At 45.2% G+C, this 24,253-nt stretch overlaps 1 protein-coding gene across 1 annotated transcript in view; it reads left to right on the top strand.

Moving 5' to 3' along the window:
• ABAT (4-aminobutyrate aminotransferase) overlaps positions 1 to 24,253 on the top strand; it is a 73,398-nt gene that overhangs the window by 15,246 nt on the left and 33,899 nt on the right. Inside the window, exons 2-6 of the mRNA XM_038762569.1 lie at positions 838 to 958; positions 12,781 to 12,878; positions 17,064 to 17,093; positions 19,071 to 19,188; positions 23,406 to 23,455. Of these exons, the coding sequence (XP_038618497.1) occupies positions 901 to 958; positions 12,781 to 12,878; positions 17,064 to 17,093; positions 19,071 to 19,188; positions 23,406 to 23,455 (354 nt within the window). The 5' untranslated portion in view covers positions 838 to 900. The remainder of the gene's footprint in view (positions 1 to 837; positions 959 to 12,780; positions 12,879 to 17,063; positions 17,094 to 19,070; positions 19,189 to 23,405; positions 23,456 to 24,253) is intronic.

The following is a 24,253-nucleotide window of genomic DNA, read 5'->3' as shown; positions in this document are numbered from 1 at the left end:
TAGGGACTGTCTCTATATGTTGCCAACTTGTACTTCCCAAGCGCTTAGTACAGTGCTCTGCACACAGTAAGCGCTCAATAAATGCGATTGATGATGATTAGCTTATATCTACCTCAGTGCTTAGTACGGTGCTTGGTACATAGTAAGCACTTAACAGATACCATTGAAAAAGAATAGAAACTGGGCCAGTGGGATGTTTAATAAAGAAATTCCATTATAAACCGTGATCCTGGTGTGTTGTCCCTATGGCAACATTAAGATTTTTTTAAGGTTTATTGGCACTTTTCGTCCGAAGACTGGTAATTGAGCTCGGTCTGCTCTTGAGACTCCCTGCAACTGTTGTGAACCGATTTTTTTTTTAAGGCATTTGTTAAACACTTACTATGTGCCAGGCACTGTACTAAGCACTGGGGCAGACACAAAATAATCAAGTTGGACACAGTCCTTGGCCCATAGTCTTAATCCCCATTTTACAGAGAAGGTAATTGAGGCCCAGAGAAGTGAAGTGGCTTGCCCAAGGTCACACAGCAGACAAGTGGCAGAGATGGAATTAGAACCCAGACCCTCTGATTCCCAGGCCGATGTTCTTTCCACCAGGCCATGCGGCTTCTCACTGACAACAAACACTGAAACAGAAACTTTTAAAGTGAATCTATCAATCAATCAATCAATCAATCGTATTTATTGAGCGCTTACTGTGTGCAGAGCACTGTACTAAGCGCTTGGGAAGTACAAGTTGGCAACATATAGAGACAGTCCCTACCCAACAGTGGGCTCGCAGTCTAGAGCAGGGAGACAGACAACAAAACAATCTGTATGCATTCTGGTTTCTTTCAGGACCACTCCCGGGAAAGGATTCTGCCTTGTTCCTGGACTTTCCCAAATAGAAGGATAGGGAAAATGGCTTCCATGTTGCTTCATCGGGCTGTCCAACAGAACTGCAGGCTGTTTGTACCTGGTAAGTACCCTGGGGCTGGGCAACAGTTATAACAAAAAGGCTGGTTCATCCCGAAGCCAGGAATTCCTAAGCGCTTAGTACAGTGCTCTGCGCACAATAAGCGCTCAATAAATATGATTGAATGAATAAATCAATGAATGAATTCTTGGCTCATCCTGAAGATGGAAGTTATTTCTCTTGCTGTAGTCAGACAGGAGCATTGGTGAATGACTACCTGCAGGACTGGGAAGAAGTCCTAGAGGGCCACTATTCTTATTTTTTATGGTATTTTTTATGTACCAGGCACTGTACGAAGAGTTGGGGTAGATACGAGCTAATCAGGTTGGACCTGTCCTCATGGGGCTCACAGTCTTAATCCCCATTTTACAGATGAGGTAACTGAGGCAGAGCAGCACAATTTGGCTCAGCAGCACAACTGCTCTGTCTGATTAGTTCCAATTTCCAAAATATGTGAGTGGCCACTTCCGCAGCTGGCCATCACTGTCCAGTTTAAACTAGAGGTTGGTAAGGGGTCACTTGGGAAAAACCACAAGGAAGGCACATGTCAAACATTTAGTACAATGTCCTGCACCTAGTAAGCACTTAATAAATACCATTGTTTGATTGATGTCACTGCCAGAAATACAACTGATGGATCGATTTTCTAAGGTGAGTTGGAAGAGGCACGCAATACTTAGTTATTTTGGTTTCCAAACCAAAGTGATGGGTTCCCACAGCCTTTTGTAATACCTATAGTTAACCCCATGGAACTTTGTTTTTGTTTTGTTTTTAAGTGGTATTTGGTAAATCCTTACTATGTGCCAGGCACTGTACTAAACCCTGGGGTAGATTCAAGCTTAATCAGGTTGAACACGTTCCCTGTACCGCATAGGGTTTATAATCTTAATCCCCATTTTGCAGATGCAGGGACTGCGGGACAGGAAAGTTAAATGACTTAACCAAAGTCACACAGCAGACAAGTGGCAGAGGCGGGATTGGAACCCAAGTCCTTTGACTTCCAGACCTGTGCTCTTTCCACTAGAGAAGCAGCGTGGCTCAGTGGAAAGAGCACGGGCTTTGGAGTCAGAGGTCATGGGTTCGAATTCCGGCTCCACCACATGTCTGCTGTGTGTCCTTGGGAAAGTCACTTAACTTCTCAGAGCCTCAGTTACCTCATCTGTAAAATGGGGATGATGACTGTGAGCCCCACGTGGTACAGCCTGATCACCTTGTATCCCCCCCAGCGCTTAAATACAGTGCTTTGCACATAGTAAAAACTTAACAAATGCCATCATCATCATCATCACTAGGCCACACTCCTTCCCACCAGGCCAGGCTGCTTTCCAAGTTCTGTTGCCTAATGGCCTTGATCGATCAGTTGTATTTATAGAGCGCTTACTGTGTGCAGAGCACTGTACTCAGCTCTTGGGAGAGTGCAGTACAACAGAGTTGATAGACACATCCCCTGCCCACAACGAGCTTACAGTCTAGAGAGGGAGACAGGCATTAATATAAATAAATATAGATGTGTACATACATGCTGTGAGGCTGAGGGAAGGGTGAATAAAGGAGGCAAATCCAAGGGCCAGGGCGACACAGAAGGGAGTGGGAAGAGTGGTTCTGTGGTTTCTGGTACTTGAGAACTTGCCATATCCTGGTTCCCTCGTGTGCTATTTTAAAGGCAAGGGGGTCCCTCCCCAAAGCCTACTTTAGGTAGCAGATCCAGAGAGTGAGAAATGAGTTCCTCACTCGTTCAGTTATGGCAGGCTTCCCTGGAAGCTCATTCCGAGAAGGGGGCTGAAAGCAGCCCCACTCTTAGTCGCTAATTTGCTGACCTAGTATTTGGTCTCTGGTTGCACAGGATGAGCTTTGTAAAGCACAGTATGCATCTGGAGCATTTAAGGCAGGAGGAGTTGCATTTTTCTAACCCCTTCCATCAAGACGGCCGCTCAAAGAAAGTTTGGCATCAGGCATTTGGCTGGCTGGAGGAAGGGAGGAGCATGCAGAAGCAGCATGGCCTAGTGGATAGAGCACAGGCCCGGGAGAACCTGGGTTGTAATCCCAGCCATGCCAGTGGTCTGCTGTGTGACCTTGGGCAAGTCGCTTCACTTCTCTGGCCTCGGTTACCTCGTCTAGAAAATGAGGATTGAGACTGCGGAGCCCCATGTGGGACAGGGGCTAGTCCAACCTGATTACTTTGTTTCTACCCCAGCACTCCCCCTTCCCAGGATGGCCCCTGGAGAGTTTCCAGTCCTCTACCAATCTCGGCTACGGGAGAGAGAATCAAGCAGAGGCCTACCCATTCCATTCCTAGCTCGGGCAGTGGCTAGCGAGTGGAAGGCAATCTGCTACCAGTCAAAACTCCGCTGTGCTGGGCAACAGCGGCATGGGAGAGAGTCAAGGGCAGAAACTCAAGTGTACTGCGTGGAAGAAGTCAATGGTAAACCACTTCCCTATTTTTACCAAGAAAACTCGATGAATACTTCACCAGGGCGATTGCAGATGGAGGTGGGGCGTTCTGGGAGAGGTGTCCGTGGAGTCGCTATGGCTCGACAGCATAAGACTCCAGCACTTAGAACGGTACCTGGTATTAGTAAGTGCTTAACAAATACCATAAAAAAAATACTCCCTCCCACCCTCAGAGCACAGGTGTGTTATGCCGCACGAGCATTGCAATGTAACAATGTCATACCCCCAGACGTAGAAGTTTTCTCCAGGGGAAGCTCTGCACTCCTTTCAGGCTCCAGAGTCATTTCAGTCCCCTCGCAGGTCCCTGTTGACACACCATGTCTTCAGAGCAGGACAGAGAGAAGCTGGATTCTCAAACCAGTCACCCGCGCTGTCTGATAACATTTCCTGAAATGGCCACCTCACTTGCTTTCCTTCTGACTTCGACCCTGTCTCTGAGAAGCAGCCTGGCCTACTAGGGGCTGTGGCGTAACGGATAGAGCACCGGCCTGTTATTTAGAAGGTCGTGGGTTCTAATCCCGGCTGTGCCACTTGTCTGCTGCGTGGCCTTGGGCAAGTCACTTAATTTCTCTGAACCTGTTACCTCATTTGTAAAAATAAGAATTAAGACTGTGAGCCCCATATGGAACATGGACTGTGTCCAACCTGATTTGCTTGTATCAACCCAGCGCTTAGTACAGTGCCCGGCACGTAGTAAGTGCTTAACAAATACCATCATCATCATTATTATTATTATTAGTTGGTAGAGCATGGGCCTGGAGTCAGAAGGTTGTGGGTTCTAATCCCGGCTCCGCCCCTTGTGCCTCAGTCCCCTCATCTGTAAAATGAGGATTGAGACTGTGAGCCCCATATGGAACAGAGACTGTGTCCAACCTGTTTAGCATGTTTCCCCGCCAGCACTTAGTACAGTGTCTGGCATGTAGTAAGTGCTTTACAAATAGCATAAAAAAATCTCTGGGCCCTGAAAAATAACCCAACGATTTTGTTATCCAGTGCTCAGTCCTTCGTCCTATTTTCCTTTCATCTTCTGCATGTCTCTTCAGTGTCTTTTTTTCTCTCACACAAATGTTCTCCTTCCTGCTTCTCTGTGGAGGGTTTTGAAATGTGCCATTGAAATTAATCAGTAACTCTCCAATCTCCCCATTGCCAACTCAGCCCCGGTATTAACTGACCTCCCTCTGGAATCTGCTGCAAGGTCTTCAGCTCTGGAGAGAAAACTCCAATCAGTCAAGTCAGTTGTATTTATTGAGTGCTTACTGTGTGCAGAGCCCTGTACTAAGCGCTTGGGAAAGTACACTCTAGCAATATAACAAACTCATTCCCTGCCCACTCTACTGGGAAGAGGAGCCTTTGTATGTGTCCTGATGAGGCAGTGTACTGTCCTCTCCCAAGCATTCAGTAAATACCACTGATTGATTTTTTTAGTAGTATTTGTTATCCACTTACTATCATCGTCACCAGTGGTATTTATTGATCACTTACTGTGTACAGAGTACTGTACTAAGCACTTGGAAGAGTACAGTACAACAGAAGTTGGTAGACACGTTCCCTGCTCACAACAAGGTGCCAGACATGGTACTCTACTATTGATTAATTGATTGATTTTCTGTGGTGGGTTGGAAGAGTCATGCTTAGGTATCTTGGTTTCTAAACCAAAGTGACAGGTTCCCAGAGCCATTTTTTAATACCTATATTTAACCCTATGGGACTTGTTTTTGGTTTTGGTTTTAAAATGGTACTCGTTAAACACTTACTGTGTCCCAGGTACTGTACTAAGCACTGGGGTAGGTACAAACTAACCAGGTTAGGCATGGTCCATGTCCCACATCAGGCTCCCAGTTTTAATCCCCATTTTACCGATGAGTTCACTGAGGCACACATGTTAAGTGACTTGCCCAAGTGACACCCAGCAGACAAGTGGCAGAGCTAGGATTAGCATCCAGGTCCTCGGACTTGCAGGTTCTTGCTCTTTCCACTCCCAGGCCACACTGTTTCTCTTGATTGATTGACTGAGTGATTGATTGTAACTGGTTTCTCTTTATTGATTGAAACCTATCAATCAAGAGTTTTTGTTACACCTAGCCCCAGGGCAGTCCCTGAGAGAGACTGAATGCTATTTCATTCATTCATTCATTCATTCATTCATTCATTCATTCAATTGTATTTATTGAGCACTTTCTGTGTGCAGAGCACTGTACTAAGCGCTTGGGAAGTACAAGTTGGCAACATATAGAGACGGTCCCTAGCCAACAACGGGCTCACATTTCTAGTGGTGCTGGCTCTAGAGCAGTGGCACTTGCAGAGCAAAGTAGCACATTAGTCCAGTTGGAGGGTCCTCCGAGCCTTAATAATATTAATAATAATAATAATTGTGGTAATTGGTAAGTGCCTAATATGTGGCAGGCACTGTACTAAGCTGTGGAGTACCGACAAGGTAATTGAGTTTGACACAGTCCCTGTCCCACACAGGGCTCACAGTCTTCGCTTGGAAAGTTACCAGCTAATTTCAGGGGCACATTAAGACTCCCCAGAGAAGCAGGCGGGGGAACATTTATGTGAGAGGAAAGAGGAGGGGGAAAAAAGACACATAGAAGATAAGATCAGAAAACAGGAGGAAGGACAGAAAGCTCCATGACACATTCACTGGGTTATTTTTCAGGTCCCAGGGACTTTTTTTATGGTATTTGTGTGCCAGGTCACAAAGCAAACAAGCGGCAGTGTTGGGATTAGAACCCAGGTCCTTCTGATTCCCAGGCTGGGCTCTAACCATTGGACCATGCCACTTCTGCATGTTGCCAACTTGTACTTCCCAAGCGCTTAGTACAGTGATCTGCACACAGTAAGCACTCAATAAATACGATTGATTGATTGATTGATTCTGCAAGCCTTCAGTGGCTTGGAGAGAACATATTTGAAAACTGCCCTGGAGATCCTAATCCTGAGCCTTCTGAGGAAACAGTTCCCAAAAGATTCCATTCAGCCAGAGCGGCTCATTAAACCAGGACATTAGAGCCTAGATTTTGGCTTTCTGTGCCTCAGAGACTCCGGACAGTTTAAGAGTTGTTTCCACTGCAGAAACTTTTCTTTGAATTTTTATTTTCCTACAAAGCTGATGGTAAGCTGGTAATGGCCGTTAAACAGCTTGACCTGATGGTGATTTTGTGTTTGGTTTCTTTTAATCGTGGTTGCTAAGAGTTTATTATGTGTCAGGCATTATTTTAAGTGCTGGGGTAGATACAAGTTAATTAGGGTAAACATAGTACATGTCCCAGATGGGGTTCACAGACTATGTAGAAGGGAGAACTGAAGCCTGGAGAAATTAAGTGACTTGCCCAAGGTCTCCCAGCAAGCAACTGAATCACGTGGCCTTGAGGGAAGAGCCCAGGGCTGGGAGTCGGAGGACCTGGGTTCTAATCTCAACTCCACTACGCCTGCTGTGTGACCTTGAGGAAGTCACTTAGCTTCTCTGGGCCTCAGTTACCTCACCTGTAAAATCGGATTAAGATTGTGAGCCCTATTTAGGACAGGATCTGTGTCCCACCTGATTAGTGTGTATCTACCAAAGCGCTTAGTGTTGTGCCTGGTACATAGAAAACACTTAACAAATAACATTTTTTAAAGAAAGCAATTAACAGAGCCGGGATTAGACAGATCCTCTGACTCGCAGGCCCATATTCTTTCCACTAGGCCATGCTGGTTTGACCCATTAAACACACTAAGGTTGTGACATAAAATGCTCTTTCAAGATTGGGAGTTAGTTGCCTTAATAAGTCCACGGAATTTAGGTCAATGGACACCCTAAGTGATTAGCTTTTCTCATTACAGAAACTCCTTCAGCTTAGAAGCTGGGCTGATGAAAATATACTTAAAATGAATCAGTCTTTCCAATTTTGGCTTCGATTTAGACAAGTGCCTGTGCGTCTCATTATATCTGATCCATTACTGTCACTTCTCTCTGGCATTAAAGGAGGAGTTGGTGGAGATTTCATTTGTATCATGCTAAAAATATGGTTAAGTGAAGAGAAAAATGAAAGTGATAATAATAATAATAATAATGGCATTTATTAAGCACTTACTATGTGCAAAGCACTGTTCTAAGCCCTGGGGAGGTTACAAGGGGATCAGGTTGTCCCACGGGGGGCTCCCAGTCTTAATCCCCATTTTACAGATGAGGTACCTGAGGCCCAGAGAAATTAAGTGACTTGCCCAAGGTCACACAGCAGACATGTGGTGGAGCCGGAATTCGAACCCCTGACCTCTGACTCCAAAGCCCGGGCTCTTTCCCCTGAGCCACGCTGCTTCTCTAAAGCACTAAAATTCTAGCCATTCTAGCTTACTCAGAACCAGAGAAAGCATTTTTTTGTTCTAAGTCCATTTTTTTTAGTTTGAGGTTCTGGGTTTTGGGGGGTTTTTTGGTGAGAAATTGCCTGTAGTATTTTCAGATCATCACTCTTGCCTGTGAGTCTGGTGGCGACACGGTGATTTTCTTTTCTCCTGTTACCGATGGCTTGTTAAATTAGGCTTTTAAGCTACTTCACTGGACTTCTGAATATGTCCCAAAGAGACAAAAAAAAAGATACTACTTCTAGGACAATAGGAATATAAAGTTTGTTTTTTTGTTTAAAGAAGTCAAGAAAGAGCAGGTAATGAAATAAAAATCCCAGATCTCCCCAAAATAATCTTTTGTCGTGAGATATTTTAAATATTTAATAAAGACAATTGGTGTTAGATCCCTAAGGAGTCTATTGCTAGAGCCTAGCACTGAGTGTTAGTTAATTAAATCAATCAATCAGTTGTATTTATTGTGCACTTTTGTGCAAAACATGGTACTAAGCACTATTACTAAATATTAAGTACTATTAGTACTATACTGAATAATAATAAAGATAATAATTGTGGTATTTGTTAGGTGTATACTCTGTGTCAAGCGCTGTTCTACGTGCTGGGCAAGATACAAAGTAATCAGGTCCCACATGGGACTCACAGAGACAGGAGGAGGGAGAACAGGTATTGACTCCCCATTTTGCAGATGAGGGAACTGAGGCACAGAGAACTGAAGTGACTAGCCCAAGGTCACACAGCGGGTAAGTGGCAGACTCGGGATTAGAACCCGGGTCCTCTGATTCCTGGAGCCCCATTGTGAATGTGGGAATGGGTCCTGAACGGTAAACTGTTTAGGAATTCTCCCCAGGGCTGCCAAGATAGCAGTGGTTCCCAAACTTCACCCAATGTGATGAAGTGAGGACAAACCAAAGTATGAAAAGAGGTCCCAAAGGCCATTCAGAGAACTGGGAGGTGAAGCAGCATAGCCTAGTGGATAGAGCACGGGCCTAGGAGTCAGAGGACCTGGGTTCTAATCCCGGCTCCACCACCTGTCTGCTGTGTGACCTTGGAAAAGTCACTTAACTTCGTTGTGCCTCCGTTACCTCATCTTTAAAATGGAGATCAAGACTGTGAGCCCCATGTGGGACAGGGACTCTCGCCAACCCTATTTGCTTGTATCCACCCCAGCACAAGCTACAGTGCCTGACACACAGTAAACAATGAACAAATAGCACCATTATTATTATTATCATTGACAGAGACAGAGTCCAGGGAGTGTGTTCTGTGGCTATCCTTGGTACTGGAAGGGAGTGTAGAGTGTGTGAGGATGGCAGAGGGGGCTGGAGCTGGAATCAGAAATTCCTGCAACAGGGGAAGGAAGGATTCAAGCCCTTGGGAGCAAAGCTTGACCCAGAATCCCCAGCTCAAGAGCAGACAGTGCCTTGGCAGCAGATGTTTTTTATGGTATTTGTTAAGTGCTTACTACGTACCAGGCGCTGTGCTAAGTTCTGGGGTAGGTACAAGATAATCAGGTTGGACATAGTCCCTGTCCCATACAGGGCTCACAGTCTTCATCCCAATTTTACAGCTCCTCTGCCGCTAATCTCCTCACCATACCTCGTTCTCGCCTGTCCCGCCATCGACCCCCGGCCCACATCATCCCCCGGGCCTGGAATGCCCTCCCTCTGCCCATCCGCCAAGCTAGCTCTCTTCCTCCCTTCAAGGCCCTGCTGAGAGCTCACCTCCTCCAGGAGGCCTTCCCAGACTGAGCCCCTTCCTTCCTCTCCCCCTCCTCCCCCTCTCCATCCCCCCCGCCTTACCTCCTTCCCTTCCCCACAGCACCTGTATATATGTATATATGTTTGTACAAATTTATTACTCTATTTATTTATGTATTTATTCTACTTGTACATATCTGTTCTATTTATTTTATTTTGTTTGTTTGGTTTTGTTCTCTGTCTCCCCCTTTTAGACTGTGAGCCCACTGTTGGGTAGGGACTGTCTCTATATGTTGCCAACTTGTACTTCCCAAGCGCTTAGTACAGTGCTCTGCACACAGTAAGCGCTCAATAAATACGATTGATTGATTAAGGTAACTGAGGCCCACATTTGTTTTCTGCAGAAGGTGGGAGAAGCAAGGCCACAGAACCATCAGGGTAGGAAAAGGCAGGAAATTCTGATTGTTTCTGCCATCTGGAAGCTGTAACTTACTCCAGGCCATGCTTCACTCTGCTGCCCTGATCATTTTTCTACAACAACGTTCAGTCCATGATTTCCCACTCCTCAAGAAACTCCAGTGGTTGCCCATCCACCTCTGCATCACAAAGATACTCCTTACCCTCGACTTTAATGCACTCAATCACCTCGCTCCCTCCGACCTCACCTCACTAGTCTCCCACTACAACCCAGTCAGCACACTTTGCTCCTCTAATGCCAGCCTACTCACTGTACCTCAATCTCATCTATTTTGCCACTGACCTCATGCCCAAATGCTGCCTCTGGCCTGGAATGTCCTCCCTCTTTGTAACCAAAAGTCTGTGCATTCCGAGTCTTACTGAAGACCCAAGAGGCTTTCTCTGACTAAGCCTTCATTTCCTCTTTCCCCCCTCCCTTCTGTGTCACCCTTATTTGCTCCCTTTATTCACACTCCCCTCAGCCCCACAGCACTTATGTGCATATCCGTAATTTATTTATTTCTATTAATGTCTGTCTTCCCCTCTGCATTTTACGGGCAGGGAATGTGTCTACTAACTCTGTTATGTTGTAGTCCCCAAGCGCTTAGTACAGTGCTTTGCACACAGTAAGCACTCAGTAAATATGATTGATTGATTGAATAAATGTCACGGAGGAACTCAACCTGTTTACTTTTAGTGAGATCTATCAGCACATTCTACTTCCCCACAGTGAACAGCACAACACCTTCGATTATAGAAAATTGCCTTTTTTAATGTTATTTGTTAGGCACTTACTATGTGCCAGGCACTGAACTAAGGGCTGGGTAGATTCATGACAGTTGGGTTTTAATTACAGTTTTAATCCATATTTTACAGATGAGGTAACTGAGGCACCGAAAATTTAAGTGATTTTTTTAATGATATTTGTTAGGTGCTTACTATGAGCCAGGCGCTGTACTAAGCTCTGGAGTAGGTACAAGACAATCAGGTTGGACACAGTCCCTGTCTCACATAGAACTCACAGTCTTAATCCCTGTTTTTCATCTGAGATAACTGAGGCCCAGAGAAGTGAAGCGACTTGCCCAAGGTCACACAGCAGACAGGTGGCAGAGCTGGGATTAGAACCCAGGTGCTCTGCCTCCTAGGCCTGTTCTCTTTCCACTAGGCCACGCTTCTTGAAGTGGTACAGCCCTGAATTGGGCAGTCAGCCTCCGCCTTCACGGAACGAGGACGAGGAAGAGAATGAGCAGAATCCAGACAGATCCATGCTTGGAAACTCGTAGCAGCTCTGTGTATTTTTGAGTAGAAGAGTGCTGAGGCCAGAGAGCTCTGAAGCAGGAAACTGGGTAGCGGAGAGGGCAGTGCCAAAGAAATCCAGTTGGTTGTTGAATCAAGGCATTGTTGAATAACACAGTGTTTGACTGTCACTGGATATCTGTAGGAGTCTGTCACCCCAGATTTTCGATCGCTCCGTGGTCTGCATACTCTTAATGCTCCTGAAAATATCATTGCTGCCTGTCTTGAACTATAAACTCCGAGAGGGAGAGGAGAAATGGTATTTAGTGGGTGCCCACTGGGTGCCCTGCACTGTGCTAAGTGCTTGGAAAAGGTCTCTGAGAAGCACGAGACACATCTGCTGGTCGCAAGGAGTTTATGTTCTGAAAGGGAAAGGGGACCCTCTTGGTTTTTCGTGTTTTGTAGTGCCTAGCCTGGGACTATGTCACAAATACCTTTTTTATGGTATCTGTTTTGAGCTTACTGTGTACTAAGTGCTATGGTAGATACAAGCTAATCGGGTTGGACACAGTCCCTGTCCAACATAAGGCTCACAATTTTAGTCCCCATTTTACCGATGAGGTAACTGTGGCCCAGAGAAGTGAAGTGACTTTCTGTCCAAGGTCACCCAGGAGACAAGTGGCAAAGTGAGGATTAGAACCCAGGTCCTTCTGCTTCCCAGCCTCCTGCACTAGGCCACGGGTCTTAATAATGCTTTAGATGATGATTGCATCAGGTGGTATTTTACTAAGCAAGCTCCTGTGACTGTCACTATGCTCAGCTCCAGGGGCCCAGACCATAAGTAGACTATTCATCTCTGGTGGATTTGAGGCCATGTCTTTAAGGAGGTGGCGTTGGCCATAGAATGCCCTCTACGTGATATATGGGTGTTCAAAAAAAGATCCTTTAGAACTGGGAGAACTTCAAATGGTGCAGAATTTTCTGGGCCAGCGATATAACAGATGGTTGACCCTCGATATTACCATTTGCCGACCGTTTCTCAGAACAGAGCTGAGCAGCTGGTAATTCCCAGAATTGTGAAGTTGGCTTGAGATCACCCATGTGTAAAATAAAACATAAGGGCATTTTCCCCCTCTAGGAAAAAAAAAAACACTTTATTTCAGACATTGTAGTTTACAAGCTATAACTTCTTCAAGTACAGGGACCTTGTGGAATCATGACTGTCTTAAAAGTCCTTAATGCAATGCTATTTTCCTTAAATATTTTGAACTGATTGATGGGTCTTTCTAAAACATGAAGAACGTACCTGATTCCAGTTATTTCATAGCCCTTAGCACTCCTTTAGACTGTAAACTCATGTGAGCAGGGAATGTGTCTGTTTATTGCTCAGTACAGGGCTCCGCACACACTATGCTTTCAATAAATACAATTGAATGAATCTTCAAATGTCAACGCCATGCTCCTGACTCCTGTTCCCCTTCTTCTCTCTGCAAAGCCCCAAGCAATGGTGTGCTCTGTCCAAGGAGTAACGTCATCTGTAATTCTGTACTAGACCTGCAGATAGGGAGCTGAATGTATTACCTTTCCAGTGCCTGCAGCGCGAATAGCAGGTGGTTCCTTAATGCTCTTGGTTTTTTTCAGGATGCAGGCAAATCAGCCAAGCTGCGGCCAAAGTTGACGTCGATTTGGATTACGAAGGGCCACTGATGAAGACTGAAGTTCCAGGGCCAAAGTCCAGAGTAAGTACCTGAGGTCTGGCACATGTAAGCTTGTTGTGGGCAGGTAATGTTTTTTTGTTAGCTTGTTTTTTTTATGGCATTTTTTAAGTGGCTGCTATGTGCCAGGCACTGTACTGAGACACGAGATAAACAGGTTGGGCACAATCCGTACCCCTAATGGGGCTAACAGTCTTAATCCCCGTTTTACAGCTGAGGGAACTGAGGCCCACAGAAGTGAAGTGACTTAGCCAAGGTCATGCAGCAGATGAGTGGTGGAGCCGGTATTGGAACCCAAGTCCTTCTAACTCAAAGACGTATGGTCTGGGCCATGCTGCTTCTCAGCTGCTTCTCAGCTTCTCTGTTACAGTGTACTCTCCCAACTGCTTAATACGTTGCCCTGCACACAGTAGGCGCTCAATAAATACCTTGATGATGATGAGTTATGATTCTCCAGCTATTGAATTAAGGACTGATTTAGTAGGGGACAAGAGCATGATCTATGAAAGAGGCAGGGTGTTGTAACCACTGAAATTGGAAAGTTGGGAAGTGGGTGTTACTACAGAATGGGGTATTTAGATTACTTTGGTTTCAGTGAGATCTGTTTTAAATGAACTGCCCTGCCTCCTTGCCCATCAGATGCCCATCCCAGGGAGAAGGCACAAAGGCCTGAACTCAGGCAAAATCGTAGAGAAGAGGCTGAAATTAAAAGTCACCAACCAGGACCTTCACTCCCTCTGTCCTTATATAAGCTCACTGTGGGCAGGGAACATGTCCGCAAATTCTGTTGAATTCTCCCAAGCGCTTTATACAGTGCTCTGCACATAGTAAGCACCCAATAAATACCATTGATTGATTGATATGTACATTTTGCTCATTTCAGTTTTGTGTGTTGTCCAGACCTTAGCTGCTCCTCCTCCTCCCACCCCACCCCATCACCTCTTATTTGTGCCTCCAACCCCGATTGGGTAGGGGAAAAAAAATAAAAGAGAGAAAACTCAGATGAGTCTCTTTTGTTCCTGGTGAGCAACTAGAATGAAAGGTTTGATGGAAGAGGATGTTGCAGCTCTGGCCCCACTGAGATTTGGGGGTACCCCTGCAGAGTAAACAAGAGCCCTCTCCCATGTTTTAGGGAGGTTGTGAAGACCCATTGTCTGCAATTTGGGGGCCCCCAGGCACGATGGGGAAACCGTAGTGATATCGCTCCCCCAAAACATCATCCAGAAGGAGTAGCCCTAAACTAGTCAGCCATATTTATTGAGCACTTACTGTCTGCAGAGCACTCTACTAAACACTTAGGAGAGTACAATGAAACAGTAAACAGACACATTCCCTGCTCGTAACGATGGTCCCATCTTACTCTTAAGGTAGCAGGATGATCTGCCAGTTGAAATATAGCTCTGCATTTTACCAACACTGAAGCATCGGAATATCAAGTTATTCAAGTGAGAAAGCTTGCTCTTTTGTCATTTGTACCTGGGCTGTTATTCTTTTGCTCATCAGGTGTTTCCAAATTTATGCTGCTTGTTTTACCCATTCCGTTGTAATCCCCTCAAGAGCGGGACGGATAGGTATCTTGTTTTTTGTCACATGTTTCCAGGGACCCATTCCACAGCTGTGCGTCCAGCAAGTGCTCGATAAATGCCATGCGTGCCCATTATAATTGCCCTGTCCGTCTGGGGTAGCGTGGCCATCCTTCCCATTTGTAATTGGAAACAAACTAACGTGAAAATGCCTGCTAAACCCTGGGTACTTAAATATAAGAAGGCAGGGACTGGGGCGTCGGCTTTCAGCGGATCCATGTCCTGCCTGGAAGGGATCCAGCACTGGATGCCCTTATGCCTAACTGGGAAACAGTTTGGCCTAGTGGAAAGAGCATGGGCCTGGGAATCTGAAGACCTGAGTTCTAATCCTGGCTCTGTCACTTGTCAGCTCCGTGACCTTGGGCAAGTCGGTTTCTTCTCTGAGCTTTAGGCATCTCATCTATAAAATGGGGATTAATAATAATGATAATGGTATTTGTTAAGCGATTACTATGTGCCAAGCACTGTTCTAAGGGCTGGGCTAGATACAAGGTTATCAGGTTGTCCCACGTGGGGCTCACAGTCTTCATCCCCATTTTTTACAGATGAGGTAACTGAGGCATAGAGAAGTTAAGTGACTTGCCCAAAGTCACACAGCTGGGATTAGAACCCACAACCTCTGACTCCCAAGCCCATACTCTCACGACTACATCGCACTGCTTCTCACTACGCCACGCTGCTTCTCGTAACTGTAAGACTGTGAGCCTTACATGGGACGTGGACTGTGTCCAACCTGATTAGGTTGTATCTACCCCAGAGCTTAGTATTCATTCATTCATTCATTCAATCGTATTTATTGAGCGCTTACTGTGTGCAGAGCACTGTCCTAAGCACTTGGGAAGTACAAGTTGGCAACATATAGAGATGGTCCCTACCCAACAGCGGGCTCACAGTCTAGAAGGGGGAGACAGACAACAAAACAAAACATATTAACAAAATAAAATAAATAGAATAAATATGTACAAATAAAATAAATAGAGTAATAAATACATACAAACATATATACATATATACAGGTGCCGTGGGGAAGGGAAGGAGGTAAGACGGGGGGGATGGAGAGGGGGACGAGGGGGAGAAGAAGGAGGGGGCTCAGTCTGGGAAGGCCTCCTGGAGGAGGTGAGCTCTCAGTAGGGCCTTGAAGGGAGGAAGAGAGCTAGCTTGGCAGATGTTGGGAGGGAGGGCATTCCAGGCCAGGGGGATGACGTGGGCCGGGGGTCTATGGTGGGACAGGTGAGAACGAGGCACGGTGAGATTAGTGGCAGAGGAGCGGAGGGTGCGGGCTGGGCTGTAGAAGGAGAGAAGGGAGGTGAGGTAGGAGAGGGCGAGGTGATGGACAGCCTTGAAGCCGAGGGTGACGAGTTTTTGCCTGATGCATAGGTTGGTAGCCACTGGAGATTTTTGAGGAGGGGAGTAACATGCCCAGAGCATTTCTGGACAAAGACGATCCAGGCAGCGGCGTGAAGTATGGATTGAAGTGGGGAGAGACAGGAGGATGGGAGATCGGAGAGGAGGCTGATGCAGTATAGTGCCTGGTACATAGTAAGCACATAATGGGTACTATTAAAGGAAAATCATTTCATTTTAAGCACCTGGCTATCCTCCGCTTTGCTCCGGCCTCTGAGTTGGATGACTCAAAAGTAGTGCTCGGAATTCACAAGGACTTGGCGGGGAGACCAAAAGGACTGGAGGAAATGGGAGGTTGGGGAAGCTCAGTGATTTTTTTTTTCCCCCTGAGAAAAATGGAAATGCAGGAGGGGTGGGGGCAGGGGCTCGGTTCACCCCCGACCCGGAAAAATGCTCTAACCTTGCATGACCATGGGCGGACTTCCACAAAATGATGTACGTGATGTCATTACTTACTTGGGGTCAGTAGCTGAGAAACACCTTGGCCTAATGGATAGAGAGCATGGGCCTGGAGTCAGAAGGACCTGAGTTCTAATCCCGGCTCTGTCACTTGTCTGCTGTGTGGCTTTGGGCAAATCACTTCAGTACTCTGGGCCTCAGTTCCCTCATCTGTACAGTGGGGGTTAAGACAGTGAGCCCCTTATGGGGCAGGGACTGGGCACAACCCGATTTGCTTGTATCTACCCTGGCACTTAGAACAGTGCCTGGCACATAGTAAATGCTTAACAAATACCACAGTTATCATTATGCCAAATGTTCAGTGTCACTCATGACATCACATGGGTCTGTTTGCCCAGAATCCACAGGGGCCAGCAAAAGGATGAGTTGGAAATCAGAAGAGGCCTAGGAAATCAGGCAATAAACCTCCCTAATTCAGCTCCAGAAGTGATTCTACTGGAGAGAATTGCCCTCAGATAAGTAGATTTTCATCCTGTGAAAGACACATAGCCACTCATGGGACAGTGTCTACTTCCTACACACATTCCTTGCCCTGTGGGAGAAACATTTCCTGTGCCGCAGCAGTAATCACCTCCCTGAGACCCATTTGACTCTCTCCTCCCTCCCTCCCTAGCGTTTCTGTGGCTGCTTCTCTACAAGGCCCTTTGTGTAGTTATTTGATTGCCTCTCGTCACAGAAGAGGAATGTGAATCATTGTTTTTCCATTAAAGGCCTGGCAGTTTTCAACTTTCTTTGATAATTTGATTTGTTTTTCCTCTTTCAGGAGTTAATGAAAGAGCTGAATAAAATCCAGGTACGTTGTCAAGCAGTTAACAATAATGTAGGTAAATTTGAAAGCTTTGGTGTCGGTACTCCAGTTTAATAGTTACATTTGTTTCAACAATATTCATAAAGTATACTCTGTTGATTTTTTTAAATATTCTAAAATATTGTTTAGTGATTCATTTCTACAACCAAATTGGAGTGATAGAGATGGAACCTGGACTGGGATTCTTAAATTAAGGGACAAAAATCCAACGAATTGGGTTGGTGTTATTAAAATATGGATGCGATAATAGTAATAATAATAATAGTAATGGGATTGGGTTGGTGTTATTAAAATACGGATGTGATCATAGTAATAATAATAATAGTAATGGGACATAATTATATTTGAATGTGATGAAGCCCTCTTGAAGAGAGTCTAGATGCAACTTTTAGAAGTTGTTTAATTTCTTCCTTTTATAACAGAATTTATGTTTGGGAAGGGATTATGGTGTTTTCAGTGGTTGGAAAAAAAGAATCATAAATTGTGGACTGTAAACCAGCTATAATGATAAGGGACCACTTTTTAATTCTATAATGTGTATGACTGTGTCCCCAAACCAAGTTCATTAAGTGCTCCGAAAATCATTACATAAAAGTGGCTATGTATTTTTACCAAGAAAACTCTATGGATCCACTACCAGAACGATTGCAGATGGAGGTGGGGCGTTCTGGGAGAGATGTGTCCATGGTGTTGCTATGGGTCAAAGATGACTCAACGGCATAAGACAAGTACTCATTAGAAGATCTTAGAATGAATGTCCACTGTTCACCCAAGTATAGATGATAGAGCACTTTACAGAGGGAACACCTCAAATGAGCTTGTGTGACAGCAGACAAGCCGGACAGAAAGGGAGGAAAAGGTTCCTCAGACCAGACCCCAAAGCAGTGGAAAGAGAATCAGAGGACCTAGGTTCTAATCCTAGCTCCTCCTTTTGTCTGTAGTGTGGCCTTGGACAAATCACTTAACATCTCTATGCCTCAGTCACCTCATCTGTGGAATGGGGACTGTGTCGAACCTGATTCGCCTCTATCTACCCCAGTGCTTAGTGCAGTGCCTGGCACATAGTAAGTGTTCTAGAGTTACCGTTAAAAAACAAATGACTAGAGACAAGAGATAGAGGCTCAGAGCAGCTGATGGTGGTGGGACAGAAGCCTAACCGTGGAGAAAGGGTGAGAGACTGCACATTACTGGGGAAGGAGAGCCAGGTTCCTGAGAATGACCCCAAAAGGCAAGAGGGAAGCTGAGGGCCAGTGGATGGTGAGGAGATTTGGAGAGAAAGTGAAAGGAACAGGAGGGAGGGGTGAAAAGGAGATGGGAGGAAGCAGTTTGTCCTGCTAAAAAGAGCACAGGCAGGCCTGGAAGTCAGAGGAAGTCACTGGAAGTCAGAGGATGTAGATTCTAATCCCAGCTCTGCTACATGTCTGCTGTGTGACCTTGGGCAGGTCATTTTACTTCTCTGTGCCTCAGTTACCTCATCTGTAAATTGGGGATTAAGACTGTGAGCCCCATGGGGGACAGGGACTTTATCTGACCTGATTATCTTGTCTCAACTCCAGTGCTTAGAACAGTGCTTGGCAGATCATAGGCGCTTAATATCACAGTTATTGTCACAGTTATAATCAGTAGTAGTAGTAGCAATTGAAGGAGGGGAGGGGAGATGCAGAAAGGATGGCCCACAGCAGCTGAGACGCGTGTATAGGGAGTCTGGAAAATCTTTTGGAAAGAGGAATGAAACCTAATGGGAATAAAGTTGAGCAGAAACAAAACACATGCAGTCATCCAAAGAGCAATATGAGATTTTTTTTTGTAGGAAATCTGCAGTTTTATGTAAAAGCTAATGTTCTGGAATATACATTAAAAAAAAAATTAACCTGATTGCTCTGGGCGATTACAAATTGACTTTGAACTGACTCAAAACTACAGAATCATGTGTGAATTTTTTTTTTTCCTTTTCGGAAAAAGAACGCAGAAGCCGTGCATTTCTTCTGCAACTATGAAGAGAGCCGCGGTAACTACCTGGTGGACGTCGATGGCAACCGGATGTTGGATCTTTATGCGCAGATTTCATCTATTCCCATAGGTAAGGCTCACTGTGGTGTCTTCTAGCTGCATGCGCTCGCATCTGTCTTACTGCATGTTTTCACCACCCATCAGGTTAGGGAAATAAGGCAGATTCGCTGGAGAGTACAAGCTTTTGGGATACCAAATTATCTTGTACCTACTCCAGTACTTAGTACAGTGCTTGGCACCGAATAGTGGCTCAACAAATACCGTAAACATGCCAAGGGCTCAGCACAGTTCTTGGCCCCTATTAAGTGACCAACAAATACCACAGTTAGTATTTTTGTGGGAGAAGCGGATGTGTTTGTACCCCTGGCAAAGCCCCTGGATGAAGAGACTAGGATTGCATAATGCCAGTTATTTTATTGCTTAGTCAACCTATTCTCTGAGCCGGTGCTTGACTATTGTGTATTTTGTTTATGCAAATCTCTTGCCAGAGGATACATTTGAAGATTTGTTTGAAAAAGTGCCTCCCTGCAGAGAGTTCTGGCTTAATTTTGGCTTGGGTTGTGGAGCGTTGCTGATTCCCTGTTTAATGTGATGTCTTGCACTGAATAGCCAACCAAGTATGTCGCCTGGGAGATGCATTGGGTGGGGGTCACCCGAGGCAGAAGAAAATCTGAGGTATTCTTAAAGTCAGTGAGCCCGTTTTTGGGCAGGGATTGTCTCTATTTGTTGCTGAATTGTACTTTCCAAGCGCTTAATACAGTGCTGTGCACACAGTAAGCGCTCAATAAATACGATTGAATGAATGAAGTATTCCTCCCACATTATTACCTGAAGCTACTCCTTCAGAGGCTTCCTTTGTCATCTGCCCTTCTTAAATATATGTGCGTATATACATATAATAATAATTGTATTTGTTTAGGGCTTACCATGTGCTAAGCACTGTATTATTCATTCAATCGTATTTATTGAACACGATTCATTCATTCAATCATATTTATTGAGTGCTTACTGTGTGCAGAGCACTGTACTAAGCGCTTGGGAAGTCCAAGTTGGCAACATATAGAGACGGTCCCTACCCAGCAACGGGCTCACAGTCTATAAGGGGGAGACAGACAACAAAACAAAACATGTAGACAGGTGTGTCAAAATCGTCCGGACAAATAGAATTAAAGCTATATGCGCATTATAAATAAAATAAATAGAATAGTAAATATGTACAAGTAAAATAAATAGAGTAATAAATCTGTACAAGTATATACAAGTGCTGTGGGTAGGGAAAGGAGGTAAGGCGGGGGGGATGGGGAGGAGGAGAGGAAAAAGGGGGCTCAGTCTGGGAAGGCCTCCTGGAGGAGGTGAGCTCTCAGTAGGGCTTTGAAGGGAGGAAGAGAGCTAGCTTGGCGGATGTGTGGAGAGAGGGCATTCCGGGCCAGGGGAAGGATGTGGGCCAGGGGTCGACGGCGGGACAGGTGAGAACGAGGTACAGTGAGGAGATTAGAGGTTATGTGAATGTCTCCTCCTCTAGAATGTAAGCTCCTTGTGGGCCAGGAATGTGGCCACCAACTGTGTTATATTGTACTCTCTCAATCGCTTAGTACAGTGCTCTGCACACAGTAAACGCTCAATTAAAAGGATTGACTGATTTGAGTAGATGTAGAATGTGGCTTCTGTAACTTCAGATCAGAAACGGAAAGTTGACTTTTCTCTCTTGGATTGTTTCAGTGTCTTACCTCTGCCATTCTTTTTCTTTTCGGGCAGTTGCTGCTTATCTTCTAGTAGGGGCAGCTAAGAGACAATATGCAGTGGAAATAGAATAAGGAGAAATTGGTTTCATCAGAGATAGAAATGCAACTGGCATGAGAACTGTTTTCTGAGTAATTGAAAATTTCAGAGTGACATTCCTTGATTGGGTTTGAGATGTAAGCAGCATGGCCTAGTGGAGTGAGCACAGGTCTGGGGGTCAGAAGGACCTAAATTATAATCCCGGCTCTGCCCCATGTCTGCTGTGTGACATTGGGCGAGTCACTTACCTTTTTTGTGCCTCAATTTCCTCAATGGAAAAGTGAGGATTAAATAGCTGTTCTTCTTCCTTCTTAAACTGTGAGCCCCATGCAGGACAGGGACTGTGTCCAACCTAATTCACTTATACCCATCCCAGTGCAGTTTTCAACACATAGTAAGTGCTCAAAAAAGACCATTTTAAAAATGGCGTAATAATAATAATGGAGGTATTTATTAAGTGCTTACTATGTGCCAAGCACTCTTCTAAGCACTGAGCTAGATACAAGGTAATCAGGTTGTCCCACATGTGGCTCACAGTCTTAATCCCCATTTTACAGATTAGGTAACTGGGGCACAGAGAAGGTAAGTGACTTGCCCAGAGTCACACAGCTGATAAGTGGTGGAACTGGGATTAGAACCCATGACCTCTGACTCCCAAACCTGTGCTCTTTCCACTAAGCCACGCTCCTTCTCTACCATAGCATATGGGGGCCAGTATTAAGAGGAGCATTCAGTAAGGTCTCCAGAAAAAGCAACTGATTGAAGAGAAGGCCAATTCTAAGCCTTCTCAACATGGAAGGATTAGGGAATGCACTGTTCATCAGTCTGATCCCAACTTTTCCGGATGCTGATTTTTCCAAGTTCTACAAATAGGAATATTATCATCCTGCTTTACAAATGGAAACACGAGGCAGGGACAGGTTGGTTTGGCTACACTTTATTGAAAACTTCTTTACTTGACCTTTTCACTGTTACAGAGAGCCACGTAGATGTGGCATATTTTCCAGCTATTCATGTCATCGCCCACTTCAGCCCATGAGATAACTGTTTAAGCAAGGTAAATATTTTACATATTTAGTATAGTCCCTGTCGAAGAAAACTCCAAGGACTCTGCATTGTGTCCCAGCGGGTATGTCAGAAACAAGTTCATTCCTGTACGCGCTAGTAGGGAGCGTTGTTTGACAGGATTGTAATTTATAGTAATGTCGGTCTCCCCGTCTAGACTGTAAGCTCAGTGTGGGCTGGGAATCTGTTTATTGTTATATTCATTCAATCATGTTTATCGAGCGTTTACTGTGTGCAAAGCACTGCACTACATTGTACTCTGTATTTACTATACACTGTACTTACATTGTACTCTCTCAAGCACTTAGTACATTGCCCTGCACACAGAAAGCTCTCAATAAATACAATTGAGTGAATTGAACGAATGAACGACAGGCTGAGTTTCCTCTACCAGCCAAGGCCAGCTCAACCCCATGCAATGCAGAATTTCTTTTTATACCGATGGTTCAACATCCGAGCTTAGCACAGTACATCCAAAGAGCACATTACGTGATCTATACTTTAAGACAGGCGGCGGTAAATTCCAACTCAGGTTAATCGTTGGGCCCTGCCTTGTTGTCGCCATAATAGAGGGAGGTGGGCTAATACCACTGATAAACCAGCCAGAGGTCTTGACCTCGCTGAGGTAGGAAAAGCTCCATCCTGTCTCGAGACGTTGACCCCCCACAAGCTCCCGTTAAGACAGACACCTGGGCAGGATGAACAAACAGGGGAAGGATATGTGATGTACCCGCGGTGACTGAATGGCGGCATAGCCGGACAAAATGGAGTCCAAGCCTAAAGGCCCATCGCACTCCACCCCTTGGTATCCTGCCACTCCTAGGGATTCTAGTCGCCGGAGTTACTCTTGTTCACTTAAATAAGATGGTTATGAGTCAGTCAGACGGGCTCAGAGGCAAAAGAGCTCAGAAGCGATGGCCTAAAGAGAAGGGGCAAATGCAAGCCTCAGACTACTGTACTTCCACGACCCGTCTCCACCACTTGACTGCTGTGCGACCTTGAGCGAGTCACCTCACTTCTCTGTACCTCAGTTACCTCATCTGTAAATGGGCATTAAGATTGTGATCCCCATGCGGGACATGGAGTGTGTCCAACTCGATTAGCTTGGGTCTGCTCCAGCACTTAGCACAGTGCCTGGCACAGAGGAAACGCTTAACAGATACCATTGGAAACCCAATATGGTTGCGGGGTGGGTGAATGAGGTTATTTAATTTAGTGCTTGTTCCCGCCACGGGCTTGGGAGTCACGGGTCATGGGACTGTAAACTCCTCAAGGGCAAGCATTGGGTGTACTAACTTAATTGTCCTCTCCCAAGTAGAGTGCGCTGCCCAGAGTAAGCATTCAGTACATACCGTTGATTGATTGTTAGATTGTTAAGCCATGGGATAGTAGAGGAAAGAGTAGTTGATCTTCTGAATTCTAATGATCCTTTTCTCTCTGCAGGTTACAGCCATCCCGCTCTGATAAAGATCCTACAGCAGCCTCAGAATGTGGTATGTCACTAGATCTGAGGACCGAAATGTGTTTATCTGCTCTTCCTCTCTTCTTTCCCTCTGGGTAATAAGAGGAGCGTGGCATTAGGATTTAGAATAGTCATCAGAGAGGTTGCCCCCCACCCTGATTATTTTATGTAGATTTATGGAGGCAGCACTCATAGTATGAACGTGTCTTCCCTGCTGTAAATGAATCAGTCAAATTTATTGAGCTCTTACAATATGCAGAGCACTGTACTAAGTTCCTGGGAGAGTACAGAGAAGCAGAGTTGACTAGTGGTTAGAGCACAGGCCTGGGAGCCACAGGAACCTGGGTTCTCATCTCGGCTCCGCCACTTGTCTGCTGTGTGACCTTGGGCGAGTCACTTCACTTCTCTGAGTCTCAGTTGTCTTATCTGTAATACGGGGATTAAGACTGTGAGCCCCATGTGGGACAGGGACCATTTCCAATCTACCCCAGTGCATAGAACAGTGCTCGGCACAAAGTGCTTAACAAATACTATTATTATGATTATTATTATTATTACAATACAACAGAATTAGGAGACACTTTTCCTCCCCATTTTTTCCTTTACGATGTGCGATGAGTTTTAAAATATGAATGAATATGGTCGTGGAATGATGCCTTCATTCCCTTTGTTTTGAGTTGATAATACTCAGGATGAAGTCATGTGACATCTGAGTAGATGTTATATCATCATCCTCATCAATCGTATTTATTGAGCGCTTACTGTGTGCAGAGCACTGTACTAAGCGCTTGGGAAGTACAAATTGGCAACATATAGAGACAGTCCCTAC

The sequence above is a fragment of the Tachyglossus aculeatus genome, chromosome 21 (assembly GCF_015852505.1).
Source record: "Tachyglossus aculeatus isolate mTacAcu1 chromosome 21, mTacAcu1.pri, whole genome shotgun sequence".
NCBI lineage: Eukaryota > Metazoa > Chordata > Mammalia > Monotremata > Tachyglossidae > Tachyglossus > Tachyglossus aculeatus.
This window is presented reverse-complemented; position numbering and strand designations above follow the sequence as displayed.